Source organism: Cololabis saira, chromosome 15, assembly GCF_033807715.1.
Source record: "Cololabis saira isolate AMF1-May2022 chromosome 15, fColSai1.1, whole genome shotgun sequence".
NCBI lineage: Eukaryota > Metazoa > Chordata > Actinopteri > Beloniformes > Belonidae > Cololabis > Cololabis saira.
Window position 1 is genome coordinate 28,178,892 of NC_084601.1, and position 23,953 is coordinate 28,202,844.

The 23,953-nt window shown below is 44.8% G+C and overlaps 1 protein-coding gene across 1 annotated transcript in view; it reads left to right on the forward strand.

Annotated features, from left to right (window-relative positions):
• Nucleotides 1-2,061: 2,061 nt before the first annotated feature.
• The window catches only part of arid1ab (AT-rich interactive domain 1Ab), a 77,566-nt gene continuing 55,674 nt past the window's right edge, over nt 2,062-23,953 (forward strand). The window contains 1 exon segment of the mRNA XM_061741219.1: nt 2,062-2,741. Within this exon segment, the coding sequence (XP_061597203.1) occupies nt 2,106-2,741 (636 nt within the window). The 5' untranslated portion in view covers nt 2,062-2,105.

Sequence of the window (23,953 nt, forward strand, 5' to 3'; positions counted from 1 at the left end):
CTTGGTAAAGAGCTCTTCCTCTTTGAAATGTTACAAAAGACATTTGAAGGACCACTTGACTGCTGTTTTGTAACTGTTTTCCCAATGTATTGTTGTACATGTATCCATGTTCTTTTTTTTTTTTTTACTTTTGTGTTTCACTCATAGTGACATGTACCGTCACATTTTTTATTATTTATATATTGCATTATTAGTTTGCTATCACTTTTGTGTAGTTATACTTTTTGTTTTGTATGTTAATCTTGTGTTCTTTATAACACATGAAATTTTAATAACTTCGGTGCAGGCTTCAAATAACTCCATTGGGTTTTTTGCCTCTTCCTGCACCTATAGTATTTATATTTGATATTTCCTGTATATTTTTTAAAACTGTGCAAAACAATAAACTAAACTAATTATGTGAATAAGCCTACGTGTATTTTTTTTATTTATTCATCTTATTTATGTACAGAAATGGGCAGCAAATTATATGTGTATGTATGCATGTGTATAGATAGGTGTATATATATATATATATATATATATATATATATATATTGTATATAATTGTATTAGATAAGATAAGATAAGATAAGATAAGATAAGATAATCCTTTATTTTCTCCCTCAGTGGGGAAACTTATTTTGTTGGCAGCAGTACACTTAGCACACACATGCAGGGGAGGGGTAAAAAGACTAAAAAATAAAAAATATATAAAAAATACAAAAAATATATAAAATATGTATAATTACAGAAATATGAGCAGTATATACACAGTAGATTGAAAGAAACAGTGCAAAAAAGCAGGTGGAGTGTTGTGAGGTATACTGGCAGATATTGCACATATGCTATACATAATTTGAATGTGTGAAGGATTAGTGTAATTTACACACGGGTTTTTTTTATACAGGACCGCCTCTGCCCTCCGCTGTTGTGGGGGGGGGGGGCCGAAGCAGAGTCCGTTATATGTTATAATATTTTATAAAAATTATGTTAGGATATTACTATATTAATATGTTATATTTATATTATATCGTGCTACACCACTCTATATAATTATTTATTTGTTTACTTATTTACTCTCGAATTAATATTCTCAATTTATGTATCTACGGTACTTTCATCATCTTATTTACACGTACACACACACACACACACACACACACACACACACACACACACACACACACACACACACACACAAACTGATGTCGTCTTTTGTCGTGGTTTGCACTGTATGTTAATAAAAAAAAAAATTAAACTTCTCATGAAGTGTTGTTTTTTTTTTTTTTTACATGTACAAAAATAAAATAAATCAAATCAAATCAAATCAAACATTTTATTCATTATTTATACATTTGAATGTGTGAAGGATAAGTGTAATTTACACACGTTTTTTTTTTTTAAATACAGGACCGCCTCTACCCTCCGGTGTTGTGGGGGGCCGAAGCAGAGTCCGCCCCTGGCCCCTTCGAGCAGCAATTGCGCCGCGCCTGTTTTTCACAGCAGCAACCCGGCTCCGGATCCAGATCCAGCTCTGCCTGTGACTCCAGTCCGGGCTTTGCTTGTCGCCCCGCGGCTGGTAAGATGGCCGTGTCTCGCGGATCCTCGTGCTGGTCTGGTTGATCCCCCCCCGCCCGCCAACATACACACATACACTCTGCAGCTCAGGGGGGGATCCGCTCCCGGTCCGTGCTGAAACCTCCGATAATTCCCCCTACAACGTCCCGGTTCGCGGGGGCTGGTTGTCGCGGGGCTGGTGCGGTGCGGGGCGCCGCAGGCAGGGGGGGAGCCAGGATCTCCAGACATGTTCTTGAGCTTCTACTCTCGGGTCGCGGAGCTCCGTTGATCGACGGTTCGAACAGCGAGGGAAGGAGCGAGGAATGGCCGCGCAGGTGGCCGGCAACGGGAGCGGCAGCCCCGCCGAGCTGAAGAAGCAGCCGGAGCGGGCCGAGCCGGAGCGGGAGAGGGAGCCGCTGTCGGCGCCGGGACCCGGGGAGCTCCAGGCCGGGGCTCCGCCGCCGCCGTCCTCCGGGCCCGGAGCCCCGGGCCCGGAGGACGGCGGCGGCGGAGCCCCGGGAGGAGGAGGCGGAGGCGGCGGAGGAGGAGGGGGGGTCGAGCCCGACATGAAGAACGGGGCTCCTCCGGACGGGGCCCCGCAGCCCCCCCCGGGGGGGCCCCTCCCGCCCCCCCCGTACTACCAGCCCTACAGCCGGGGCCCCTTCCTCCAACATGGCGGACAACAAAGCCCCGGCGTGCTGATGGATTCCTACGAGCAGCACGGATACTACGGCTACGGCCCCTTCCAGGGGGGCAGGACTGCCTACCCGCAGGGCTACGGGCCCCCCCGGGGTGGGGGCAAGCCGGGGCCCCCGGGGGCCCCCCCTGCAGGGGCCCCCCCGACCCAGGGCCAGGGCCACGCTGTGGGCTACAGCAGCAGCGGGCAGCGCTTCCTGGGTGGGGGGGGCCCCCAGCCCGGGCCCCCCACCTCCACGCCGACCCTCAACCAGCTGCTGACGTCCCCCAGCTCCGCCCGCGGGTACCCCGGGTACCCGCAGGGGGACTACGGGGGCCCCGAGGGCCCCAGCAAGGGCCAGGGCCTCCAGGGCCAGGGCCAGGGGGGCCCCCCGGGGGCCCAGGGGGGGCCCCAGGGAGACCTGGGGGGCCAGGGCCCCGCACAGCAGCAGTACTGGACGCAGAGGAGCCACCACCCGCCCCCCATGAGCCCGGGCGGCACCGGGCCGGCCCCCGGCCGGAGCCAGGTAACCCCACAAACACGGTTCTGGGCTCCAGCAGAACCAGCTTCCATGCCGGACCTGCCATTGTCTCTGCAGCAGGAGAGCTAAGATGGCTGCCTGCCTCCTGCTTCCCCCCCCCAGCCCTGCTCCGGGGCCGGGAGGGGGGTGCAGGACCGGTGAGGTCCCTGCGAGGGCCCGGGTCCTGGGTCTAGAGCCCGGATGTTTCCACCTGCTGCAGACCTCGGTGCTGGTTCTGTGTGGTTGTCATGGTTATAGGGGGGTGGGGGGGTCAGCATGAATCCTCTAAACAACATCTGCATGACAGTAATGTAATTATTAGTAAAGGGGGGGCCGGTCCAGGCTGCAGAACCACAGGGTAGAACCGCCCCCCCCTCTCCCCGGGTGTCAGGTTTGTGACCCGGGTCACACTCCCGGTCTGGTCCGGCCCGGCCGGGGGTTTCGGGGGTTCTGCCGGTCGTGTGTGCAGGTTCTGGTTCCCGGGAACCCGGCCCGGCCGGCTGCTGCCGGCGGAGCGCAGCTCTCCGTTTGCTCTGGGATTTGAATTATGGAGGTAAAATCCTGCTGTCAGAGCCAGGAGACAGTTGGTCTTAGGTCGACATGCGAGCCGCCGTCTGATTGGCTCCCCGCTCCTCCGCTCTCGGCCATTTATAATTGCTCCTAATGGCAGGCTGCAGAAAAACAGCCCCCCCCTCCCCAACCCCAACCCTCCACCCCCCGCCCACTCCGGCGCTCCCGCACAGCCTCGCTGCTCATTGGCCTTCGCTGGCCGTTTCCTGCAGATATGTGGGATCGGACCGGGGCCGGTGTTCTGATCAGACCCCCCCGGTCTGGTGGGCTGGGGTAGAAGCGTGTTTCCTAGACGTTGATCGGGGAGGGGGGAGGTGGTCGTCCCGTCTCGTCCCGGAGCCGCTCCGTGGGAGCAGCTCGGCCACTTCCTCCCACTGCAGTAATTTGCATGCTGACGGTGCTGCTGTGGGTCGGCGCCGCTGGTTGGACCGGCCCCCCCCAGCACCGGCCTCGAACCCCAGACCTGCCCCCCCCCACCCCAGAACCCAGGCCTGCTCGTATATATCTATATATCTGCGTTAGGTAAATAAGGGCAGAGAAAGTAGGTGTGGCCCCCCCGGACCGGGGCCGGACCAGGTCGACTCCGGGCCACGTGAGACTCTCTGCCGTCGTGTTTACAAGCAGCCGAGGTGTCAGCCAAGTGTCACGGCTCTTTTTTTTATTTTTTTTTTAACATTTATTTATTTATTTCTTTATTTCCTCCCTGACGGCCCTGGCTCGCTTCCACTGGCGGCGTTGCCACGGCGACGGGGCTCACCTGACAACCACATGTGATGCCTTTCTACTCCGTGTTTACAAAAAATGGAGGAGTCGGAGTCAAACGGAGGGTCAGTTTCAGGTTGAGGTGGACGGATTCAGAAGTCTGGGGTGGGGGGCAGCTCTCAGCAGAGATGGGAGGCGATGTCTCGCCCTAATTTTTATTTATTTTGTTAAATTAAATCCGTTGGCGACTATTTTTATTATTAGTGGCGTGACATCGGTGGTGGTGAACCGTTTTAATGTTGGGGAGTGTTTGCTGTCGTTATTACGGTTTCAGGCCTGCGTTGGCGGTCCGGTGGCCAATCAGCAGCCAGGATGTGAAACACGCCGAGTGGTTTGTACTTCAGCCAATGAGAGGGCAAAGATTCTGTGATGTCACCGAGGGGCGGGATGTGGGCGAGGCGTCTGTAGCGTGAGCAGGAAACTAACCTCTGTAGCATCTCCACGTTGACTAACCCTAACTATCTCTTCTTCGCTGGTGTTTTGGTCGTCGGACCTCGGCTGCTCGGCTACGCCATCGGGTCATTTTTGTGCGTGGTTACGTCTGCGTTTACTGTGACTGAGTCGTGTGGTTAATTAATAACATTAATAATGCAAAATACAAATATTAGCTTGTTCTAACGGTCCGGTTGAGTCCCAGTAGCTCGTCCCGGCGGGTCGGTAGCGGGTCGTAAAATCCGTCCCACCGCCGTCGCCGGTTCCTCCACATGATTCCCAGCAGCCTCCTGTTGTCGCTGACTATCGCTGCCCCCTGGTGCTTTTCGTAGGTGGTGAAAATACAGTGGGAACATCGTCAAAGTGCACTAGCGTGCAATTTGGTTGCTGGGGATACATACATTTATGTTTTTGGTGTGTTTAGGAGATGATAAAATGTGTTTTGAGGCTCAAAAAGGGAAAGCATCAACGATCTTCTCTCATTTTCGCCATATAGTTATTATTATTATCACTAGGGATGCACATGTGTTTTTTCAAGCCGATACCGATAACTGCCTGCTTCTTAAGACCGATAACATATTCATATTTATACATTTTTAAAATTTAGATTCACCTGTAGTTTGTGGTAACCTGGAGACAAAAGAGATGGAAGAAAAACTGCATCTTTACTGGAACTTTCATTATTGGATATCAGAGCTATTTTTAATATTATCCGATTTATTGATATGACGTCATAATTCCTGATATCGGCCCGATAAATGTCGGATCCATATTTATCGTGCACCCTTTTATTATTATTATTTTATTATTATTATAATAACCTAGCGCTTTAGCATGGGCAGCAATAGTCGACAATTAAATCCGTTGGCGACTATTTTTATTATTGGTGGCGTGACATCAGTGCTACTAAACAGTTATAATGTTGCTGAGGGGAAGCTGTCGTTATTACGGTTTCAGGCCTGCGTTGGTGGTCCGGCGGCCAATCAGCAGCCAGGATGTGAAACACTGAATATCTTTTAGTTTCCTCCCGAGATGGAGCCGGTACTTCTGGAGCATTATCAGGTGAAGCTGCAGCCAATGAGAGGGCAAAGCTTTGGTGATGTCACCGAGGGGCGGGACGTGGGCGAGACTTCTGTAGCGTGAACAGGAAACTAACCTCTGTAGCATTGTTGTGTCTTGTTGTGTGTCTGCTACGTCTGCTTTTACCGTGACTGGGGCCCCGTTTACACGAAGCAAAAACTGAGGCGTTTTCATGCGTTTTGGCCGTTCGTTTAAACGAAAACGGAGCTCAAAGTCACCAAAAACGATCATTTCTGAAAACTCCGGCCAAAGTGGAGATTTTCAAAAACTCAGTTTTCACGTTTGCATCTAAACAGAGGAAAACGGAGATTTAGGCTTCAGAACGTCACATTATGCAACAGAAACGTCACCAGCGTCATGTGTGCGACCTGTGTTTACAATTAGTCAATATATATATATATATATATATATATATACATATACCGTCAATATTTTCTTGTATTTTACCTGTTTTATATTCTAAAGTCACACTTAAAAGTAACTCCACTTCTCTGTCACTCCAAACGAAAGACTCTCGTTCCGTCTTGGAAGTAAAGCCTGAATTATGGTCCCGCGTTAAATCGACGCAGAGCCTTATGGCGTAGGGTACGCGGTGATGCGCGCCGTACGGTTGCGTCGCTGCGTACCCTACGTTAACTGGAAGTTACACGTGTCATTTGTTGATGTTTTTTCCAGGATTCTGATTGGCTGGCATGACAGCGTATTTATGCGGATCCGTGTAAACGAAGAGATTTTGAAAACGATCTCGTGTAAACGATGGAATTTTTCAAAACGTAGAGGGGGAAATATCCGTTTTTGTAAATACCCGGCTATGTGTAAACGGGGCCTGAGTCGTGTGGTGTGAACAGCAGAAGGACTTCAAGACTCACGATTAGAGTCTTGTAGTCTGAACGGACCAGCGGCGTTCCGGTCCTGGAACCGGCGCCCAGCAGCTCGTAGAGGTTTGAAAGGTGATTTTGTTGGCTCTTAATAACATTAATAATGCAAAATACAAATATTAGCTTCTTTTAACGGTCTGGTTGAGTCCGAGTAGCTCGTCCCAGCAGGTCGGTAGCGGGTCGTAACATCCGTCACACCGCCGTCGCCGGTTCCTCCACATGATTCCTAGCAGCCTCCTGTTGGGCTCCGTTGCTCGGGTACGTCGACTATCGCTGCCCCCTGGTGCTTTTCGTAGGTGGTGAAAATATGGGGAGAACATCTTCAACATGCACTGTAAGATCTCTGGTTGCTAGTGATACTTACATTTAAGTTTAGGAGATGACAGAAATGTGTTTTGAGGCTCAAAAAGGAAAAGTATCAACGATTTTCTCTAATTTTCACCTTTTAGTTTACCTTTTATTATTTTATTCTTCAACTCAAAAATCAATGATTGTCTCAAATTTTTGGCGTATAGTTTACATTATTATTATTATTATTATTATTAATGTTATAATAACATGGCGCTGGAGCAACTCTCAGCAGAGATGGGAGGAAGGAGATGTCTCACCGTATTTTATTATGTATTATTTATCAACAATAGTTGACAATTAACTTTGTGGACGACTATTGTTGTTATCGACGACGATCGTCGTTGCACGTCTAAATCAACCACAAGCATCAGTTCAGTTTTGGGAAAGCCGGCGCCGCTCCAGCTCCAGTACTCTGCCAGATGGGCCGGCTGGAAACGGGAGGGTTGGTACCAGAACCGTGTGGACGTCCCTGCTGAAGGTCTAGATTCTGAATCCAAAGTGACAGAAATAAACTGCACAATGAAACACCAACAGTTGACCCTTTGTCAAGCCCCGCCCCCGTTGCTAGGTCGCCCCCGTTGCTAGGTGGCCCTGTTGCTAGGTCGGACAAAACTGTCGTCTCCCCCGTCCACTTCCGTTTAAAAACGGGGTTTTACATCACTTTATTTCCAATTATTGTACCAAAGAAAATCAACAGAAACTAGATATAAATATAAAGGAACACTTCTGGTTAGGGGTGGGTATTGGGAAGGACCTCACGATACGATACGCATCACGATACTTGAGCCACGATACGATACACATTGCGATATCCCGATTATTATATTCTACATAGTTCACCGAAAAATTTTAAAATGCATTACACATCTTAAAATCCAAGTTGTATGTACATCAGATGATAGTGATGGATCTTAAAATCCGAGTTGCACGTTCATCAGATTATAGTGACAATTCATGGGACAAACTGAGTCAAAACAATGTTTTATTATAACTATACAAGCTAAAGTTACAACATATTTGTATATGTTTTTCATATTATTTACATCATATGAAATTAACATTAAATTTAGTATGAGGTTGCTTTAATTATGTGGCAAATGATAATATACACAAGAAAGATGGGTACTAAAACCAAGGACAGGCACAGTGATCAGTCAGTATAGATATAAATCCGTAAATAAATAAACCTCTGTCCATTATTTTTCATTTTTTAAGGACAGGCAATTGTGTTATATAAAAAATAAATTATAAAATGAAATAAAACATGAAATAAAACCTGAGCTCAGTGCAGGGCCCTCCCAGGGTTGGTAGAGAGTGGCAATGCCCAGGACTGTCACTTAGGTAGGAGCACTGGGTGATATAATGGGAAAAATATCGGGGATAAAAATAAAAAATAAAAAAAAATCGATATTCAAAATTTGAATATCGATATTGAATCGGCTGGAAAAGTATCGCGATATATTGCCATATCGATATTTTTGCCCACCCCTACTTCTGGTACCGTGTAGTGAGTTTAAATAGTTTTAAATAGTTTTTTTTTTTGGCAAAAACAAGATCTTTTGACGAGTTTAGCTGATAGCATGGTGGAAGGTGCGGCCGTCCACATAACTTTATCAGAATTAACGGTTAGTTTTAGGATGAAATGTATTCCTGTGATTCTCTCTGGGTAGCGGGTGTCACTTTTTAACCGTTTTAAGATAAATAAATAAAACGCTTTGGCGGTTGTAGCCTGCTTTGTTTTGGAAGTACGGATCCGATTTCTGCCAGTTTGAGGATAAAAAAATCGGTTCAACTGACCCCGAGAATTTGAAACCAAAGTTAAACAACTCTGTTTTTGTAGTTGTGATCAATACAAATGTATAAAGGACCTTTTTTTTTTTTTTTAAGCCTCATCAAACTAAAAGAGAAGAAATTAACAAAAGGGAGTTGATTATTGATGAATGGAGAAATCAAGCAGGGGAGGACCGGAGGCCCCAGCGCCTCCGTGGACCACCGTCTTTGGCTGAAACAGAAATAAACCGCACAATGAAACGCCAACGGTTGACCCTTTGTCAAGCCCCGCCCCCGTCGCTAAGTCGGACAAAACTGTCACTATCACAATCAAACAGTCACTTTTTGTCTTTATTTCTAATTAATGGAACCTTTAAAGTACTAAAGGTTAGGGGTGGGTATTGGGAAGGACCTCACGATACGATACGCATCACGATACTTGAGCCACGATACGATACACATTGCGATATCCCAATTATGCGATATCCCGATTATTATATTCTACATAGTTCACCGAAAAATTTTAAAATGCATTACACACCTTAAAATCCAAGTTGTGTATATGTACATCAGATGATAGTGATGGATCTTAAAATCCGAGTTGCACGTTCATCAGATTATAGTGACAATTCATGGGACAAACTGAGTCAAAACAATGTTTTATTATAACTATACAAGCTAAAGTTACAACATATTTGTATATGTTTTTCATATTATTTACATCATATGAAATTAACATTAAATTTAGTATGAGGTTGCTTTAATTATGTGGCAAATGATAATAAACACAAGAAAGATGGTACTAAAACCAAGGACAGGCACAGTGATCAGTCAGTATAGATATAAATCCATAAATAAATAAACCTCTGTCCATTATTTTTCATTTTTAAGGACAGGCAATTGTGTTATATAAAAAATAAATTATAAAATGAAATAAAACGTGAAATAAAACCTGAGCTCAGTGCAGGGCCCTCCCAGGGTTGGTAGAGAGTGGCAATGCCCAGGACTGTCACTTAGGTAGGAGCACTGGGTGATATAATGGGAAAAAAATTGGGGATAAAAAATATAAAAAAAAGAATCGGCTGGAAAAGTATCGCGATATATTGCCATATCGATATTTTTGCCCACCCCTACTAAAGGTACCGTGGAGTGAGTTTAATAAGTGGAGGTTTTCGGCAAAAACGAGAGCTTTTAATTAGTTTAGCTGGTAACACGGTGGAAGGTGTAGCTGTCCATGTAGATTTATCGTAATTTACCTTTTGCTTTTAGGATAAAAAAGTATTCCTGTGATTCTCTCTGGGTAGTGGGTGTCACTTTTTAACCATATTAAGATAAATAAATAAAAGCTTTCGTGGTTGTAGCCTGCTGTCGAGCTGACTTTGTTTTGGAAGTACGGATCGGATTTCTGCCAGTTTGGGGATAAAAATACGCTGCACCCTCAGGACACTACAAGTGTTCAGTTTTACAAGATAAAATAAAAACTATACTTTTTCCATTGGTGTGAACGAGAGAGACGGCTGTTAGGTCCAAACAGATAAAGCGGATGCGGCAACGGAGGGTGATTTTTGTGATTGGTCGGTCAGGGGCCAATCAGAAGGCTAACAAAGGGTCAATTACAGCCTATTAAACAAAACTGGAGCTTCCGGAGTCTGAATGGCTCAGAGATCGTTTCAGCGCGGAGGTGGGACGGAAACGTCCGACAGCGTTGGGCTGCGTAAAGTAATTGATTTGATTTGAGTTTTTCTATTTCGGTCCATTTGGATAAAACATAAAAAAAAGGTCCAATATTTTAAGTGGCACCGAAAAGGTATAGGCTGAAGCCAAGGCTTATTATGCCTAACTTTTTATAAACCTTGACTCAGGAGGTTTTATACAAAACTAATAATTTGGGTTCAAACATTGAAAAAGAATGGATATATTGGACAAGTAACAAGTAAGCAAAGACAAAAAAACAAAGACGAAAACAAAACTAAAAAACACACTATAAATTGCAAGAAGTGATAAATTAAGTGGTTCTTGGCAAGAGACTGTAATTGAATAATTAAGAAAGAAAGTCCAGAAACAGAAACCGCGGTTGCATCTCGTCGGTGAAGGCCTGCGGGTTCTGGATCCTCCTTCAGTAGCCCGGTTCTGATCAGATACCGGGAAAAAGCTGCGTCTACGGCTGTGACGCATCGTGGTCCGGTTCAGTGACCCGGTGGGGAAGCAGACCAGTTCTGAAACCGTTCCCACGCTGAACCGGCCGTGGACGGGCTCCCGGAACCGGCTCGGATCCAAACCTCGGGTCGGGTTCTAGTTGCTCCAGAAGGAGCAAGCGTTTATGAAATTCCTCGGCGCCACCAGGGAGGAGGTACGGCCGGTTCTACGGTTCGTCATCGTTGCTGAGGTTCTGTGGTGCTGCTGGTGGAACCAGAGGTTCTGGTGGAACCAGAGGTTCTGGTGGAGTTTTAGTCTAGTCTTTGGGTCCAGCTATCATTTTAGTTTTAGTCACGTTCATTCTCCTTTTAGTCGTGTCAAGTTTCAGTCGACTAAAAGTCTGAGCATTTTAGTCTTATTTTAGTCAGAATTGTCCATTTTAGTCTAGTTTTAGTCAAAGATTGTATTTATCCAAACCCATTTTACAATTCAAACCAGGTTATCTTATTATTATATTATTGTTACCTTATAGACTCAAGAATACATTCATTCCAGATACAGAAGACTCTCATTTGAGTTTACAACATATTTATTTTTCTGCATTTCTCCCCATCTTTTTCTTTTTCCACGACACATTGGGTTTTCTTTTCCACGTCTATGTAGGACAGTGTATCCAAAGATCTAAAGACTAAACTGGTTTAAAGACTAAACCAGAGGAAACAACTTAAACATGGAGATTAAGGATCTTTGTTAGAACATTTCGTCTCGTTTTGGTCAACGAAAATGAAGACACATTTTAGCAGAGTTTTTATTTTGTAATCTACATTTTAGTCTGCTTTTTATTTCTCTACAATATTTCATTGTATATTTAATTATCGTTATCGTCACATGACCAGCATTTTCGTTGCGTCTCGTTTTCCTCAGGTGATAAAGGTTCGTTGAAGACGATATTTAGTCATAATTTTTGTTGAGGAAAGCAACTTTATTCTTCAACTTCATTCTGGTATAATGTTGACAGGTCCTCTGGCGTGGACCAGAAGTCTGGCCTCCCACGAGTCTGGTTGTTGAGAATGAATGTAAAGTAATTAGCATAATGCTAACTGTGATTGACATGAGGTGGGCGTGTCCCAGCCGGTTTCCGGGGCTCTTGGTTCAGTACGATGATGGAGGGTTTGTTCAGTTCTTCTGTTGAAGACACTCAGAGCTTTTTTATCTCTAATAGAAACAGGAAGTGGGCGTGGCCTCCCGTGTTGCATCACAGAAACGTGTTTAATCATCGCTTTTATCACATGTATTGAGTAGGCCTGTGTTGTTCCGATTCTAAATCGATTCTCATATTCCTAAAAATCGATTCGTATGTCTAAAGATCGATTTTTTTTATTTTTTTTCATCATTACATCAAAACTTTTGGTATTTTTTTTGTTTATGCCCAAAAAAGTCATGTTGGACATGAGAATAACTGGTCATGTTTTTGCCTTTTAAATATGTTTAAAGGTATGAAACATTTAAAGTTTTCAGTTATAATTACATAAATTGTCTATATTTCTATGCTTAAAAACCAAATTCTCATGAATGGGGAAAAACTAAAACCGATTTCATACGTTTCCTCCCTGGATCTGTTTGGTAATTCTGCCCCACAATGTTTCTGAAAGCAGTTCTATCAGCATTCTAGGAGGTGATTGGTCCTTACAGCATCATTAGCTGCCAATACTTGCTGTTGAATATCAATATAATACTAGTATTAATATGTTGCATAACTACAGTCATATAATTCATGCAACAGCTCAAAAAACTGTTTTAATAACACTAACTCAAAACGATATCGGAATCGGATCGACTCAAAGAGTGATAATCGATTCGGAATCTTAAGAATCGGAGTCGAATCTTGACATTTGAATCGATGCCCAGCCCTGGTATCGAGAAAAGTTGTATTAAAATACCAAAACAGTATAAAACATGTTGGTTTCTTCAGCTGTTTGTTCTCAAAGATCCGTCAGGTGAAGTTCAGGGAAGGTTTCTGATCCGACCCGAGGTCGTCTTTAACGCAGCGGTGGTGGACCAGCGAGGTTTCCACGGGTCGGTCCTGGTGAAACGTGTCGAGTCACCGTTCGCCTGGTGAAACGTGTCGAGTCACCGATCGCCTGGTTTGTTCTGGGACACGTGGAGCGGCGAGTGTTTGAACGCCGTCTGGCGTCTGGTGTGGCGGCGCTGGAGGAAGGAGGGAAGTTCTCACTGCTTGCTGCTGAGTAATGATTCTCCACGGGCCGCGTGGACGACACGCCGCCTCCTGGCAACGCCTGTGTGTGTGTGTGTGTGTGTGTGTGTGTGTGTGTGTGTGTGTTTTGTACTTGTGTGTGTGTGTGTGTGTGTGTGTTTGAGAGAGAGAGAGAGAGGAAGAAACGGTGTCAGTAATCCCCGGGGGGGGCGGGGGTTGTGAATGATCTTCGTCTGGCCCTGACAGCTGTGTGTACTTGTGTGTGTGTGTGTGTGTCTGACCTGCTCCACGTGTCCATTCATCTTTCCTAACAACATCAGCCTCTCTCTCACCTCCAACCAGCTTCTTCTTCTCTGCTCGTCCAACAAAAACAACAACCTTCTCTGAAATAACTCAGAACAGATGCAAAGCCCCAAAAAAAACATCTCTAAGTCATCAAAAGTATGTGAATACTTTAAATTTAGTCCCAAACACCTTTTGGAGTTGATACCAGACCAGAACACCAGCGTGTTGGAGCATCTGAAGCCCTGCCCTCTTGTGTCTCGTGGGCGGGACAATAATAATTACAAAATATAATAACTGCAAAAACAAACATCACATGATCAGATTATGGTCTATCAGCTCCTAGATTTGAGGTTTTCTGGTCATAACTCTTGTTTACCGGTTAGCAGAAGCTAAAGTGCCACCGGAAAATGATTCCTACCAAGAACAATTATTTACAATTTATTTTTAGTTCCACCCACCATAGAAAGGTTCCTTTGGAAAAATATGTAATTTAGTGTGAAACAGTGCCGCTTCATCCACATGTTATTTTTAACACAAACAACATAAAACACTGCACATCAGTGTTTTGTTGAACTGTAAGAATAAACTGGCCTTTTTGTGTAATTTTATTCTATATTTTTATTTTATTTGCAAAACTGTTCATTAAACTATTATTGATTTTTGATATTTATTAGATTTTTATTAATCAAACAAAATCATTAGAATAGTCGTCCAATTACTCCTTACATTAGTCGACTAATCGATAGCAGAAGCTTAAGTGCCATCGGAAAATTATTCCTACCGAAAACAACGTATAGTATAATACCACCTGCCATAGAAAGGTTCCTTTCATGATTATACTTTTTTATGTAATAAAAATATGTAATTTAGTGTGAAATAGTGCTGTTTTATCCAAATATGGTATTTAACACATTTGGGAAACATGCATTCTTTTTAATCTTTTGTAATTTTTTTTACAGGAGAGATTTTTGTTGGACTGTTAAACAGGGTGACCTTTTTATTTTGTATAATTTTATTCTATATTTTTATTCTCTTTGCAAACGTGTTGTTTAATAAACTATATTATTATGGATTTTTTATATTTGATAGATTATGGTTTTTATAAGTGAAACAACAGAAAAATAATCGTTAGATTAATCGTCCAATTACTCCTTAGATTAGGCGACTAATCGATAAAATAATCGCTTGATTGATCGTTTTAAAAACAACCGTTTACCCCCGGCAGTAGTTACGAGCACCTCAGACGTGTCTTTTCATAATCTTTCTGTCATTAACTCCAAGAAACAGAAGAGTTCAGGATCTTCAGCTGAAACCTGTGAATGTCTGAGTTCTGCTCCCTGAGGAACTAATCCTGCTCTGTGTTTGAGGGGCGGGGCTTCGACGGGTCGGCCCAGGATTACCGGTTCTGGTTGTGGTAGCATCTTTGTTTGTTTCTGGGCCCACGATACTGGACCGGTACAGGTGTAACTGCTGGTACTGAGGCTGTTGAAGTTTATTGTGAAAGTGAACTCGTTTATAGATGATATATTAATATATAAGAGCCCTGATGTGAGTAAGGAACTGGGTCCTCGTGGACAAATGTCAGCCGGGCCCGCTGCACCGGGCCGAGCGGGATTCTGGGTAATCCATTTCTCCTGACATTTAGCTCCTGATGCGGGAGATTAGCATAGTAACGTGGTCCTCCGCCGGCGTGGAGCCGCCGCCTCATTTACATCCCGCACGGCGTAAACAGGTTAACCTTCAGAGGGAGCGGTTGGTGGTACCAGGTGGAGGTGGGGGGCCCGGTCTCTCACCTCTGATCGGTGCATTTCCAACCTTCTTCACCGACGCCTGGTGGAAGTTAACGTTGGTACTTCCTGTTCCTCCTCCAGCTGGAGTTGTTGTAAATCTGAAATCAACGTCATGATGGTGAAATGACGTTTAAGATGGAAAATCCGGCCCCGGGTCCCACAGGTGGGCAGAGTTCAGGTAGAACTCCAAGTTCAGGTAGAATGAGGTAGAAAACAGGAGTTTATTAAGTTAAAGGGAAAGATGGATTCAGTTTTTCAGAGATGACAGTAGGGCTGCAACTAAGGATTATTTTAATAATCGATTAATTTGTAGATTATTTTTTCGATTAATCGATGAATCGGATAAAAAGAAAAAAAAAACAAAAAAACATTAAATTCCAACCATTTATTCAAACAGAACTGACAGTTCAAATTCACAGTGCAGATAATCTTCAGAAAGTTCACAAACAGGTTGCTCCTTGAACATCCCTGAGCTTTTAAAGTATTGATTAAAAAAAAAAAAAAACTAAATGGATTAACACAGAAAACATACACATGTATGCTTTACATCTGCCAATTATATAAAAATAAAGTGCACAAAAGAGGTATACTTTGTTTAAAAGGGACCTGAGCTGTCAGAACAATAAATAAATTATAAAAAATAAAGAAAAATACAAATCAGAAACAGGATTTGTTTGAACATTACGATTTGTTCTCTCACTGCCTTCACTCAAAAAACTAAGGATCTTACCAAGAAGTTTTCTTATTTCTAACCTGAAAATGCCATTACACCTGATAACAGACATAACTTAAAAGGTTAGGTGTTTTTCCCACGTGTTTCAATTGAACATTGCAGACTGCCTGAGCATGGCATGTTACTAAAACCAAACAAATCCGCGCCCTCTTCTTCCTTTAGGTGCGCGGCGTCAGCGCGCTGTGCCGCATTAAATGTAGTCCGGGCGAAATACCTGCTTTGAGCTGGCAAAGCACAAGCTCCTCCACTTCCGCTTCACGCTCAACTCAACTTCAGCTCCGCGACTTAGTGAGTGACGTAATAATCGCGCGACACAATTAATCGATAATGGAATTCGTTGCCAACGCTTTTAATAATGGATTTTTATCGATTTTATCGATTAGTTGTTGCAGCCCTAGATGACAGAAATTCCCCAAAGAAACCAGAATAATGAACGTTGGGCTTCACGGCGTAACTGAACATCTGGAGTCTCAGTCCAGTTTCCACGACAGAAACACGTCTGAAACTAAATTCTGCAAACGCTCCGAGGCTGACCCATTTACGTGGACTAAAGAAGCCCGTCAGATGGCCGCGGCATGAATATAAACGCCTTTACATAACGATGGTAGATCTGGTCGTTCCTTATCTCCCGTCTACATGCCTTTTCAATTCTCTCCTCAGCCACCAGGTTTATGAACATCTGCACCTCAGAGTTGGATCACCAAACAGACTTTTGCTGCCGTTTCTGGTGGAATAAGAAGCTGCCGTCAGAGTCGCTCTTTCTCTGATGTCACATCCTGACTCAGACGTCTGACTCCAACCCCCCGACCAATCGGTGGCCTGTAGTGTGATGACATCACAACCCGACTCAGCCGCTTAGAACCTCGGCAGAATAGATACAGAAAAGTATCTACTCGGCACGTTAGAACCCTGGTGGAAAAGAACCGAAGCGAGTGGAGGAGAGCCGAGTAGGTTCTAGTGTGTTTCATCAGCGTCACACTTGTGACCCGAACTGTGAGGCAGCCAGTGACCCGGTGTGGTCCTTGAGTGGATTCTCGTCATTCTGTAGCCGGGCTGTTTCTGCACGGTGGCGGCTGACGCACTTAGCGGGTCGTCCGGGTCTGGAGAGCAAGGCAGCTACCGCAAAGGTCCTGCTAGTGCTCGCAGGGATTAAAGTTCTCCGTCTCTAGACGGATTTCCGTCAATTGGAAAATGAGGGAAGAAAAAAAAAAAAAAAAAAAAAAGCTTTGCCTGTGCGTTTTGTTGTGGTACAGTTTAGACTAGCCAATTAAATCATGTTAGGCATTAAACTGACGCTGTTGTAAACCAATAAAGCTGCCAGCGCCTTGGATTAGCCAATCAAAAACAGAGGAGGCGGTGTTGGATCAGTAAGGGAAACTTTGGAATTTGGGGATAAGGATTGGCTCTAAGGGCTGGGTCGGTCGGGCTGGGGTGCGAAGCGGGGCTGGGCTCGAGCCGCGGCTGGGGGAGCAGTCGCCCCGTCGCCCTCCTCCCCCCGCCGCCGGAGGCGCGGTCGTCCGGCCCGCCTCGCGGGGGGCCTCTGTCCGGCGGCGTTTGCGCGTCGTCGGGCGGGGGTCTTTCATGCGGGGCGGTGTCCGGCGCCGCGCGGAAGGCGGACCGGTGGGGGGAGTCGGGTACGGCGGTCGGCGGCGGCGGCGACTCTGGACGCGCGCCGGGCCCTTCTCGCGGATCTCCCCAGCTGCGGTGCCCGTCGGGGACCCGTTAACGCGGGCCCCCGGCAGGTCGCCTCTAGGTTTACCACCTTTCAGAAATAGAAATAAGGAACGCCTGATTTCAGCAGCGCATGCACCAAAAAAAGGGACATCCCCAAAACTTCTAAACTGCATAGAAATATATTTATTTTATATGAAAAAACAAAATGCTTTAATTTAAAGTTTAAAGTGCTTTAATAGCATTGGACTTGCACGACTGTACAAACAGACAACCATACCAGTAACTGAAATAGTCTCCTATGCTACGTATGTCCACATCAGCCCAGATGTAGAATATAACCTACAGGTGAAGGTCGGAACATTAGAATATGGTGTAAAAGTTGATTTATTTCAATAATTCAACTTAAAAGGTGAAACTAATATATTACATAGTCTCAATGCATTCAAAGCAAGATATCCTAAGCCTTTATTTGTTATCATTTTGATGGTTGAATTGTTTATTGATTTCATAAAATCAATTTTTTTGAGATTTTTTATTTGGAGTTTTCATAAACTGTGAGCCATAACCACCAAAATGATAACAAATAAAGGCTTGAAGTATCTTACTTTGAATATGGGTAATAAAATATTTGTTTCACCTTTAGTTGAATTTACTAATGAAGTTTTGCAATATATTCAACTTTTCCGACCTTCACATGTAGATTATGACATCAATAAATAAGAGCATAATATGTGTCTGTATTGATTCAATACGGAACGCAACTTTTAATTCACAATTACGTAACAATTACGTATTCCTCGGCCGGCGTCTAGCAGCTAAACTTAGAACTGGTGCGGACCAGGGGAATCCCACTGTTTAATAAAACAAAGCATCTCGAAGGCCCACGGGGGGTGTTGACGCGATTTTGAAAAACCTTCTTCTCAACAATAACATCATCATCTCTTTGTCTGCACTAACACCATCATTGATCGTCCATGAAACAGTCCAGGATGCTTTCATCACCTTGGCCAAAGCCTTGCCAAGTGCAGTGACATCAGAGCAGCCGGTCAACTGGATGAAGAAGTGCGAGATTACCAGGTTGACTCAGATCTAGGAGAACAGGCCTAAGGCTTTAATGAGAGGACTGCACAAATTGATGTGGACTATAAATTAAAAGCAAACTGACAATAATAAAACTACTCAAAATCTCCTTCCTCCTATAAAATGCTATTGGTCTCGAGTATTTAAATAGTGTTGGTTAAAGTCTTCTTACACCTTAAATGCTGTATTAGAAAACAGAAGGGCTAATACAGCATTTTAATTTTTTACTTGAAACTTTTGGGAAGCGGCCGCACGGCAGAAAAGGGGCCATTCTTAAAGTGTAGTGCAGCGCATAGATGGCGGGGGAATATGAACTGGCATGAAAAAAAAATTTCAGTCAAAAATATATTTTTTGCTTTAATCCCTGTGCTCGTTGATTAGCTCGGCGGCTAGCTCGGCCTAACAGCGCGACCTCTCCGCTGTAATCGTACCGACGGTACCAACGAGCACCTCTGGATCCGGGTCCAGTATTATTATAGATTTGACTTCCTGTTTCTCCGTTTTGGTTCTGAAGCAGAACAACGAGAGCGGCCGGTTTCAGAGATCTAAAGTTCCAGGTCCTCCTTTAGCTTTTAGATGTGAACGCCGCCGTTTGGGGGAACCTTGAGCGCCGTGGTGTCGTTGTCGCTCTTCTTCCCTCCGTTCTTCATCATCATGATGCTCCGCCATCAGACCGGCGAGATGAACGCCGTCCTGGAGACTCTGGTACTGGTTTCTAAACGCCGCTGCATCAGGGGTTGGTATGTAACGATGGTTCTGACCAGATATGAGCTCGCAGCTTTCCAATAACCGGCCACACACCAGGGTTGCTTATTAATCTCCGATTGGTCCGATTGGGGAACATCTGGATGTTGAACTTCAACTTGAAGGAAGATTTTCTTTCACGTGTTTCATAGTTTCAGTCTTGATCGTCTCGTGTGATCAATCAAAAAAGCTTTAATTTAACTTTAACTGCCACTGTTGTTTTTTCAGGTAACAAATCATTCAACAGCCTTTTATACTTCATGGTGTTTAATATTGTTTTATCAGATATTTGAAAGATAACTTTGTCGGGATTTAAAATTCTCTGGTTTTTGAAGAACGTTTTGGTCCAATTGTCGACATTTTCAGACTAAAAGGTTCTTAAATTACTTTGTTACGGGCTGAATTTCCACTTCAGGGAAAAGTTTATATACATGTATAAAAAGAGGGAGTGGTCTTTTGATTGGCAGGCAGAACATCCGGGCAGGTGACCAGTCTGGTCTGGACCGGGTCCGACTGGATCCCCCAGATAAGTGATGAGACTCCACCTGGTTGTCCTCATCGTTGGTTCTGTTCCTCGTAAACCCGTCTCTGAACAGCTGGACGAACATCTGGAGGAGTGGAGCTGCCGGTGCCGCTGGGTGCTGATGACGCCCCCGTGATCGGCGCTCATGAGTCGTGGTCGGGAGCTGGAACCAGGTTGAATGCTGGGAATTATGGTTGTGGATTCATGGTGGCGGTTCCGGGGTGCTGGTCGGGGTCTGGTGGACCAGCCCGGTACCCTGCTCTGTTAATGACTTCCCATCGCGTGGATTTATACCGGGACAAAGACCGGGACTCTTCGAGTCCTGGTTCTTTACTAGTCCTGGTTTCAGCTCTACTAGTCCTGATTTCAGTTCTACTAGTCCTGGTTTCAGTTCTACTAGTCCTGGTTTCAGTTCTACTAGTCCTGGTTTCAGATCTACTAGTCCTGGTTTCAGTTCTACTAGTCCTGGTTTCAGTTCTACTAGTCCTGGTTTCAGTTCTACTAGTCCTGGTTTCAGATCTACTAGTCCTGGTTTCAGTTCTACTAGTCCTGGTTTCAGCTCTTCTAGTCCTGGTTTCAGGTCTACTAGTCCTGGTTTCAGGTCTACTAGTCCTGGTTTCAGTTCTACTAGTCCTGGTTTCAGCTCTACTAGTCCTGGTTTCAGCTCTACTAGTCCTGATTCTCTACTAGTTCTGGTTTCAGATCTACTAGTCCTGGTTCTCTACTAGTTCTGGTTTCAGGTCTACTAGTCCTGGTTTCAGTTCTACTAGTCCTGGTTTCAGCTCTACTAGTCCTGGTTTCAGCTCTACTAGTCCTGATTCTCTACTAGTTCTGGTTTCAGCTCTACTAGTCCTGATTCTCTACTAGTTCTGGTTTCAGGTCTACTAGTCCTGGTTTCAGCTCTACTAGTCCTGGTTTCACTTCTACTAGTCCTAGTTTCAGTTCCACTAGTCCTGGTTTCAGTTCTACTAGTCCTGGTTTCAGCTCTACTAGTCCTGGTTTCAGTTCTACTAGTCCTGGTTTCAGTTCTACTAGTCCTGGTTTCAGTTCTACTAGTCCTGGTTTCAGGTCTACTAGTCCTGGTTTCAGGTCTACTAGTCCTGGTTTCAGTTCTACTAGTCCTGGTTTCAGATCTACTAGTCCTGGTTTCAGGTCTACTAGTCCTGGTTTCAGTTCTACTAGTCCTGGTTTCAGATCTACTAGTCCTGGTTTCAGGTCTACTAGTCCTGGTTTCAGTTCTACTAGTCCTGGTTTCAGGTTTCAGGTCCCCCGCGTCGGTAGCGGCGTTAGAAGCGGCGGTGTGTGTCGGTGTGGGCGGGTTGATATTAATTAGCGTCGTTGGTTAGAAGAAGCTATAATTGACATAAAGTAGGCGTGTCCCACCTGGCCTACAGGTGTGTTCGTCCCACCCATTTGCCAATTTGTTTTGAGTTTGTTTGAACTTTGGTTGTTGTTATTCTTTTCAAACTTCCCAACCCCCCTGGAGCTGCTGCCACAGAGATGGTCGGAGGACTCCTGAGGAGTTTAGAGGACCTGCTAATGTCAGCAGTGATGCGTTAAAGCTGCTGTGGTGACATCACTGGTTCCCCCGCGAGGGGCGTGTCTGGCCCCGGCGTGACGCCGCCGCGTGGCGAAGGGCTCCTCGGCAGAACAATGGCGTCTCAAGCCGAGGCAGTGTGGCAGATTAAACCAGCAGCAGTTGTTTACCCCCCCGTCCCCTGTGGTCCATCTGCCCCCCCCCATCAAAGCCCCCTGACAAATCCCCCCCATCGTCTTACCCGGCGGCTCCTCGGGGCTGACAGCTCGACTCTGACTGCTATGCAGATTAGCCACGTGCTAATTGTTGTTGTTTATCTATGATGGAGGAGAAACGATGGAGGGGGGGGGGGGTTGCTCTGGAGATGATGACATGACTGAGAGGAAAGAGAGGCGGGGCGTGGAGGCTCTCCGGCGCCGATCACGTTGTTTACCAGATGTTGGATGTTTATGACGCAAACTAAAACCATGGAACCGGTTCTGAACTGGTTCTGCTGCCGAACTGGTTCGGAACCAGTTTTATTAACAACTTATTATTATTATTTATTATTATTATTATTATTATTATTATTATTATCAGTATGTATTTATTATTAGTGATTTACCGTTGAATCACCATTCCCACCCTCACCTATGGTCATGAACTTTGGGTAGTGACCGAAAGGATAAGATCGCGGATACAAGTGGCCGAGCTGAGTTTCCTCCGCAGGGCGGCTGGACGCTCCCTTATGGTTCTTTCCCATCAGCACCTACTCATCTCTCCTCCACTCGGTTTGTTTTTTTTTCCACCAGGGGTCTAACGTGCCGAGTAGATACTTTTTTGTATCTATTCTGCCGAGGTTCTAAGCGGCTGAGTCGGGCTGTGATGTCATCACACTATAGGCCACCGATTGGTCGGGGGGTTGGAGTCAGACGTTTGAGTCAGGATGTGACATCAGAGAAAGAGCGACTCTGACGGCTTCTTGTTCATTTTATTCCACCAGCAGAAGTCTGTTTCATCATCCAACTCTGAGGTGCAGATGTTCATAAACCTGGTGGCTGAGGAGAGAATTAAAAAGGGATCTAGACGGGTGATAAGGAACGACCAGATCCACCAGGAACTCTGTCTCTTCATAGCTGCTCGCAGCTACCAACGGACTTTTCAGCAGCCGAGACAAACAAACAAAAAAAAAACGTTGCCGCCTGAAGCTTCTCTCATGTTTTAACTTGATATGGAACACAAGCCACAGACCCAGCAGCACATATATCATCTCCTCCAGGTTCTACATCTTTAGTGTTGTTGTCTTCTTCCTTTAGATACACAATCAAATACGTCACAGCAGCTTCGCTCCAACCTCCTACTTCTGATCCAGGTGCTGAATTATAGTGGAAAAGAAACCGGACTGAGTTGAGATGAGTAGGTGCTGGTGGAAAAGGCCCATTAGACAAGTTGATGTTGATGTCGCCATCAAGCGTTTCAGTGGGTCAGAGACTCGTTTATATCTGGGTTTATTTATGGTGTTTTTCCTCCGGTTCAGGGCCTTGAAGGTTTTCAGGAGAGAACCTGGTCCTGGTTCTGACATCAGGTTCTGTTCCATCTTCCGTCCCGTTGGTCTTGTGTCAGAGGTTGATTTTTTTTGTTCTTTTATATCTGGAGCTGCAGCTTGGTTTGCTGCTCTGATGTTCCTGGTGGCAGCTTTCCCATCAGCCCCGGGTCAGCAGCTGATCCGCTGCTTTAAAACCGTTCTGGACCTGTGATTGACGGCTGAACGAGGTTCAGTGTCACAGGAAAAACTGAAGCACAGACGTGACGTGGAAACAGATCAATGAAGGTCTGAGACCTGGAAGCAGGAAGGACGGACGCAGGTTCGGTCGCGGGTCTGGACACCGGTCAGACTCACGAACCGGGATGTCAGAATTTAATGGACCTGGATTTGTTGAGGTCGAGAATTTGAACAATCTGAAGTTGCGTCTCTCCAAATGAGAGATGAATGAAAAGCTCTGACCGGTTTTTATGTCCTGTGATCGGGAATGTAAACCTTATTTTGTAGATAATTCGCCACATGAAGGGGGGGCTTTATTTCCTTTGTCCTTTTCATTGTGACTTTAGTTCATATATTTCTGTCCACGGACCCGTACCGGACCAGTAACTTCCTGTCATCTTCTTTGAAGGATTTGTGTCAGTTTGAGGTTTATTTAGTTTATTTCCTTCAGTCGGATTAGCTGATCCTCTAAAACCTCCGGTTGTTGTTACAAACATGGATTTATAATAGTTTAATTAAACAATTAACCAAACCTGGTAAACGTTACTGGTCACAGTTGATTATTTTTAGAACGATTAGTTGGGTAATTAATTTATCGAGTAATTGGGGGAGTTATTCTAGCTGATTTATTTTTCTGTTGTTCGATGAATAAAAACCAAAGATTATAAAAAGGCATGCCTGAGGTGCTTGTAACTACTGCTGGGGGTAAACGATTTTTCTGTTTGATTAATAACAACCAATAAAATCCTTAATAATATCATTTAATAAACAACAGTCTTGCACAGCAAAATAAAAATATAGAATTAAATTAGACAAAAAAAAATGTTGCACTGCATTTTATCCAACATACTTGGATAAAACAGTACTGTTTCACACTAAATTACATAATTTTATTCCATAAAAAAGTCTAATCACGC